At 48.6% G+C, this 7,500-nt stretch overlaps 1 protein-coding gene across 1 annotated transcript in view; it reads right to left on the bottom strand.

The window, feature by feature from the left end:
* Positions 1-3,076: 3,076 nt before the first annotated feature.
* Positions 3,077-7,500, bottom strand: part of LOC143283543 (uncharacterized) — a 75,986-nt gene continuing 71,562 nt past the window's right edge. The window contains exons 3-4 of the mRNA XM_076589788.1: positions 5,415-5,600; positions 3,077-3,988 (exon numbers count right to left, since the gene is read on the bottom strand). Coding sequence (XP_076445903.1) covers positions 3,077-3,988; positions 5,415-5,600 — 1,098 coding nt within the window. The remainder of the gene's footprint in view (positions 3,989-5,414; positions 5,601-7,500) is intronic.

Below are 7,500 nucleotides of genomic sequence, written 5' to 3'. Positions count from 1 at the left end.
GGCACACACACACACACACACACAGAGCCCCCCCTCCGCCACCCCACACACAGCACCTCCCACCCCCCGACACACACACACACACACACACACACATTCCTATCCACTCGACACAACTCTCTCACAATAAACATACTGGGTGGGGTAGGGTTGAGACTTGGTAGCCTGGATCCTTGTGCATGGAGGTCTACAGTTATCAACTTATTCCAGACAAAACAACAAACAAATAAATATAAGTAAATATTATGCAGTCTGTATAAGTACATATTATGCTATATGATGTACACAAATAAATAAATAAATATACAATAAATGCAATCTGATTTGTGCACAGAGACCATCACATACAGGCCAGTCCAGACCAGTCGTCCTTCTGATAGGAAAGAAAGGCTGAAATTTTAAAGTAATTATCTCACAGCGTTATCACTAATTAGGGAAACGCGGAAATGGCAAACATCCACGAGCATACACCCACACCCACACAACCACACACACTACATCCTATTTCATGAGAAACATTCCAAATATATAAATAAATAAATTCGTAATCCTTAACAGCAGATTATACACGTGTTCAGCTCTGACGAGTCGGGGGAAAAAACGACCCCCCCCCAAAAAAAAAAAACAACACACACACAAAGTACAAGCACTAACTATCTTTCAAAGGACAAAAAGTAACATCTGCATCAGCAATGCGCAGCGTAAAAATTCCTGCTCCGTCATGTAAGTATGCAGTATGGAAGGCCAAGAAAACAACGATAACAATACATACACACACACACACTCTGCCCCATATATTTGAAAAGAGCAGTCAGACTTACAGCACACACAACAATGCCAATGACAATTAAGGCAGAAACGGAAGGGAGGAGACTGGGTTCACTTCAGCAGACATAGACTAAGGGTCAATCCTCACACGTCAGACTGCAGCAGACACGAAAATGGGTCAGTCATCACACGTCTGACTGCAGCAGACACAGAAGAAGAGTCAATCCTCACACGTCAGACTGCAGCAGACACAGAAGAAGAGTCAATCCTCACACGTCAGACTGCAGCAGACATAGAAGAGTCAATCCTCGCAAGTCAGACTGCAGCAGACACAGAAGGGTGAATTCTCACACGTCAGACTGCAGCAGACACAGAAGGGTGAATTCTCACACGTCAGACTGCAGCAGACACAGAAGGGTGAATCCTCACACGTCAGACTGCAGCAGACACAGAAAGGTCAATCCTCACACGTCAGACTGCAGCAGACACAGAAAGATCAATCCTCACACGTCAGTGCAGCAGACACAGAAGGGTGAATTCTCACACGTCAGACTGCAGCAGACACAAAAGGGAATCCTCACACGCAGACGCAGGACACAGAAAGTCAATCCTCACACGTCAGACTGCAGCAGACACAGAAAGATCAATCCTCACACGTCAGTGCAGCAGACACAGAAGGGTGAATTCTCACACGTCAGACTGCAGCAGACACAAAAGAGTCAATCCTCACACGTCAGACTGCAGCAGACACAAAAGAAGGGTGAATTCTCACATGTCAGACTGCAGCAGATACAGAAGAAGGGTGAATTCTCACACGTCAGACTGCAGCAGACATAGAAGAGTCAATCCTCACACGTCAGACTGCAGCAGACACAGAAGAAGGGTGAATCCTCACACGTCAGACTGCAGCAGACACAGAAGAAGGGTGAATTCTCACACGTCAGACTGCAGCAGACACAGAAGAAGGGTGAATTCTCACTCGTCAGACTGCAGCAAACACAGAAGAAGGGTGAATCCTCACACGTCAGACTGCAGCAGACACAGAAGAAGGGTGAATTCTCAGGCATCAGACTGCAGCAGACACAGAAGGGTGAATCCTCACACGTCAGACTGCAGCAGACATAGAAGAGTCAATCCTCACACGTCAGACTGCAGCAGACACAGAAGGGTCAATCCTCACACGTCAGACTGCAGCAGACACAGAAGAGTCAATCCTCACACGTCAGACTGCAGCAGATACAGAAGAAGGGTGAATTCTCACACGTCAGACTGCAGCAGACATAGAAGAGTCAATCCTCACACGTCAGACTGCAGCAGACACAGAAGAAGGGTGAATCCTCACACGTCAGACTGCAGCAGACACAGAAGAAGGGTGAATTCTCACACGTCAGACTGCAGCAGACACAGAAGAAGGGTGAATCCTCACACGTCAGACTGCAGCAGACACAGACTAAGGGTCAATCCTCACGTCAGACTGCAGCAGACACAGAAGGGTCAATTCTCACACGTCAGACTGCAGCAGACACAGAAGTGTCAATCCTCACACGTCAGACTGCAGCAGACACAAAAGGGTCAATCCTCACACGTCAGACTGCAGCAGACACAAATGAAGGGTGAATCCTCACACGTCAGACTGCAGCAGACACAGAAGAAGGGTCAATCCTCACACGTCAGACTGCAGCAGACACAGAAGAGTCAATCCTCACACGTCAGACTGCAGCAGACACAAATGAAGGGTGAATTCTCACACGTCAGACTGCAGCAGACACAGAAGAAGGGTCAATCCTTACACGTCAGACTGCAGCAGACACAGACTAAGGGTCAATCCTCACGTCAGACTGCAGCAGACACAGAAGGGTGAATCCTCACACGTCAGACTGCAGCAGACACAGAAAAAGGGTGAATCCTCACACGTCAGACTGCAGCAGACACAGAAGGGTGAATCCTCACACGTCAGACTGCAGCAGACACAGAAGAAGGGTGAATCCTCACACGTCAGACTGCAGCAGACACAGAAGAAGGGTGAATCCTCACACGTCAGACTGCAGCAGACACAGACTAAGGGTCAATCCTCACGTCAGACTGCAGCAGACACAGACTAAGGGTCAATCCTCACGTCAGACTGCAGCAGACACAGACTAAGGGTCAATCCTCACGTCAGACTGCAGCAGACACAGAAGGGTCAATCCTCACACGTCAGACTGCAGCAGACACAGACTAAGGGTCAATCCTCACGTCAGACTGCAGCAGACACAGACTAAGGGTCAATCCTCACGTCAGACTGCAGCAGACACAGAAGGGTCAATCCTCACACGTCAGACTGCAGCAGACAGGCGTTGGCCGTGGTGGCGGGGTGCTGACCTTGACCCCCGCACCCCCTCAAGATGATCCTCTGGGGGTCGGCCTCCATGCTGCTGTCACAGTCACACAGCGCCGTCACTCGGTCCTTGCCGCCCGCCAGGAGGCGCCAGGCGTGCTCGCGGAAGGCGCGCGACACCAGCCAGTACAGCAGGAACTTGACGGCGAAGCTGAGCAGGTGCAGGTAGCGCACCACCGACCCGGCCCGCATGAACACCCGCCGCCCCTCCGCGTCCATGTGCGTGTTGAAGAGGCCCGCCACGCGCACCAGCGAGTTGGGCACGTGCGTCACCAGCACCAGCACCACCACGGCGTACACCAGCTCCGTGGCTCTCAGCGTCGTCGGCTGCGAGGAGCTCACCCCTCCACCTCCCCGTCCACCTCCTCCCCCACCACCACCACCACCACCACTGCCGCCGCCGCCGCCCCGGCCCCCGACGGAGCGCGCCCTGAGATCGGAGGCGGATGACAGGCGGTAGTACTGACAGCCCCGCACCACGATCAGCATCACCAGCGCCACGATCACCACCAGGGGCGCGATGAAGACGACGACGCAGTCGAGGACCATGAAGGTCTTGTAGGGGTGCTGGAACTCCTGCCAGGGTCCGCACAGCCGGAAGCGCGGGTTGGGGCCGAAGAAGTAGATGACGTAGGAGTAGCTGACCACGGCCAGCACGGCCAGGCAGACCAGCACCACCTTGGCTCGGAACACGGTGCACAGCGACCCCTTCTTCAGCGGCCAGAAGACGCTGATGAACTTCTCCGTCACCAAGGCGACCAGGTACCACATGGCCAGGAAGAGGCAGGCGTAGTTGGTGAACATGCCGAACTGGCACACCCCCATCTGGGACATGATGGGCATCTGCAACGACAACACACCAACACCTCTAGACACCAACACACCAAGACTTCAAGACACTAAGACTTTAAGACACCATGGCTTCAAGACACCAAGACTTCAAGACAACAAAACGTCGAGAAAACAAGAATTCAAGACAACAAAACAACACTTCAAAACAACAAAGACTTCAAGACACCAAGACTTCATGACAAGACACCCAGACTTCAAGACACCAAGACTTCAAGACACCATGGCTTCAAGACACCAAGACTTCAAGACACCAAGACTTCATGACAAGACACCAAGACTTCATGACAAGACACCAAGACTTCATGACAAGACACCAAGACTTCAAGACACCAAGACTTCATGACAAGACACCAAGACTTCAAGACACCAAGACTTCATGACAAGACACCAAGACTTCAAGACACCAAGACTTCATGACAAGACACCAAGACACCAAGACTTCATGACAAGACACCAAGACTTCATGACAAGACACCAAGACTTCAAGACACCAAGACTTCATGACAAGACACCAAGACTTCAAGACACCAAGACTTCATGACAAGACACCAAGACAAGACACCAAGACTTCATGACAAGACACCAAGACTTCATGACAAGACACCAAGACTTCATGACAAGACACCAAGACTTCAAGACACCAAGACTTCATGACAAGACACCAAGACTTCAAGACACCAAGACTTCATGACAAGACACCAAGACACCAAGACTTCATGACAAGACACCAAGACTTCATGACAAGACACCAAGACTTCAAGACACCAAGACTTCATGACAAGACACCAAGACTTCAAGACACCAAGACTTCATGACAAGACACCAAGACTTCATGACAAGACACCAAGACCAGACACCAAGACTTCATGACAAGACACCAAGACTTCATGACAAGACACCAAGACTTCAAGACACCAAGACTTCATGACAAGACACCAAGACACCAAGACTTCATGACAAGACACCAAGACTTCATGACAAGACACCAAGACTTCAAGACACCAAGACTTCATGACAAGACACCAAGACTTCATGACAAGACACCAAGATCTCAAGACTTAAGACAACAACAACAACAACCCACATACACACACACACACACACAATCTTGAACTTGTCACTATAAATGTTTGACTTTTTCAAAATATTTGTTCGAGAGTCCAATTGTGTTATTGTTGTAACCATCTTTTTTTTACGCCAATATGATTTAGAGTTGGGAAGTTATCATTTTAGCCAGATTGTTGTAAATGTTGAGATTTTTTTTTCATCCCCACTCCCGCCCCCGAACCCCCCTCCCCATTCTTTTTCTCTTTCTCTTTTTTTTTTTCATGTCCAATATCACTTAATGTGGATAGACATTAAATGAAATTAAACACACATACACACACCACAACCCTCCCCCCTCACACACACACACCTGGAAGTCATAGGTGAGCGTGGTGAGGAAGCAGGTGAAGACGAAGCCGCTGTCCACCACAGCCATGCCGGACAGGTAGGGCACGGAGGGCACCTTGCGGAACTTGGTCCGCGTGAACACCAGGTAGGCCAGCAGGTTGCCCAGCATGCCCACCGCGAAGATGACCGGGTCTCCATAGTACTTCACCTGCACGCCACGGGGAGGGGGTGGGGGAGGGGGTTAAGGGGGTTAGAGATGATAGTCTTGTCTGCCTGTCGCCGTCAGAACAACGGTGGAGGTAAGTGCTGTCCCGACTAGTCATCTGCGGCAGGAAGTTGATTACAATGGAGAGTGTCATGCTTGCGTTACATGCCCACTCTCTCGGCCAAGAGGGTTTATTTATCAAGATGTCTTGCTATGGCGCATATTCGTGAAGCTCTATGCGTTTTGGGTTTTGGACAGTCGGCGTTGGGAGGGTTCCCAGAGGCCAACTGACCCCCCAAGGCTGCAGCACTAAGAGACAGTGCAATCTTGCCTCCTAGTTTGAGTCAGATCCCCTCACAAAAGACTACGCTGTAAATGACTTCCCATTGTAGAGGGGAACTCACTGATTAGACAGCTCTCACTTTGCTGCTGGCTCACGGGTAAGCGTTGAGCTATTATACACACTTCATGAAAAGTAAAGTATCGCTTTATCTGCAAGTGGGTGGAGGTATCATTATACATACTTTACAAAGGGTTTAATACATCTGTCAATTACCCAGGTATGTTTTTGTAAAATGTTATGCACCATAAACAGCTACTTTGAAAAATGCGTTTAAAAAACCAAAGCTTCAGCCAAAACATTACAGATATACAGCGACTGATAATTGTTTTTATACAGTGACTGATGATTGTTTTTAAAACAGGAAGCCCGTGTAGATGACACAAGTGGAGATAATGACACTGGCTGCGTACATTGTTACTCAGCGAAATGCCACTCTTCACCCTGCTCCCAAGAAGAAAACTATACAAGTTCCACAGCGAGCCTTCACTTTTTGTGGGTCCTTTCTTCATTATGATATTCTGCAGGCACGTATATACAAGAATCATATATTATACTACACACACACACACACACACACACACACACACACACACACATCTTCTGTGATGCCTAATGTGAACTATGGAAGTGCTGCTCTTTGGCTTAATTCTGGTCTGACTCTGGTGATATTTGATTTTTAAATGAACTATGATCTTTGTAGTGCACTTTTTGTGAAGAGAGAGACACAGAGAGAGGGGATGAGAGAGAGTGTATGTGTGCGTGTGTGTGCGCGTGGTGTGTGTGTGTGTGTGTGTGTGTGTGTGTGAAGATGTGCAATGCGGTTTGGCTGACTGAAATGGAGAGGCACGTAAATTTCAGTAATCTATATATTTGTATATAGCTATTTCCATTTGGTGCCATTTATCTTTTTATTTTCTATTCATTTTATTTGTTTGTTGTTTTCTTCTTATGTTGGACATGTGCTGCTGCCAAAAAGAAAATCTCCGTACCAAAGTATAGACAATGAAGTTTGTGTATTGTATTGTGTATATATATATATATATGTGTGTGTGTGTGTGTGTGTGTGTGTGTGTGTGTGTGTGTGTGTGTGTGTGTGTGTGTGTTTGGATTACTTCGAGTTATTAGCCCAGCAATCTGCAAGCACGTGCATAACTGATATAATTATAATCTGCACGCACTGCACATAATTAGCATAGCACGCAATCTTCCCGGCACGTGCATCATTAGCATAGCTTTCATCTGCAGGCCCCTGCACCACAGGCACAGAAATGGCTTGCATCCCAACACACGCACTCCACGCCCGGCCTGTCCACAAGACAGAGTGACCTTGTTTGCCAAGGACTGGGAAAGCGGCCTGTTTGCAGCAGGTGTGTGAAGCGGCCATCATGGCCCATAAATTGGCACAGGCCACTGACGCACCGTGTCGTTGTTCTCTCATCAGACATCGCTCTGCGTGCTGACAGTATTGATGCAGCTGGAACTGATTTCAACTCGCTGGACCTTTTGAAAGGATCAGGACATTTGGGGAATTTAACGACATTGCTCAGCTCATGCGGTGTG

Source organism: Babylonia areolata, chromosome 6, assembly GCF_041734735.1.
Source record: "Babylonia areolata isolate BAREFJ2019XMU chromosome 6, ASM4173473v1, whole genome shotgun sequence".
Lineage (NCBI taxonomy): Eukaryota > Metazoa > Mollusca > Gastropoda > Neogastropoda > Buccinidae > Babylonia > Babylonia areolata.
Note: the sequence above shows the minus strand (reverse complement) of the source record. Positions and strands in the feature narration are given on the sequence as shown.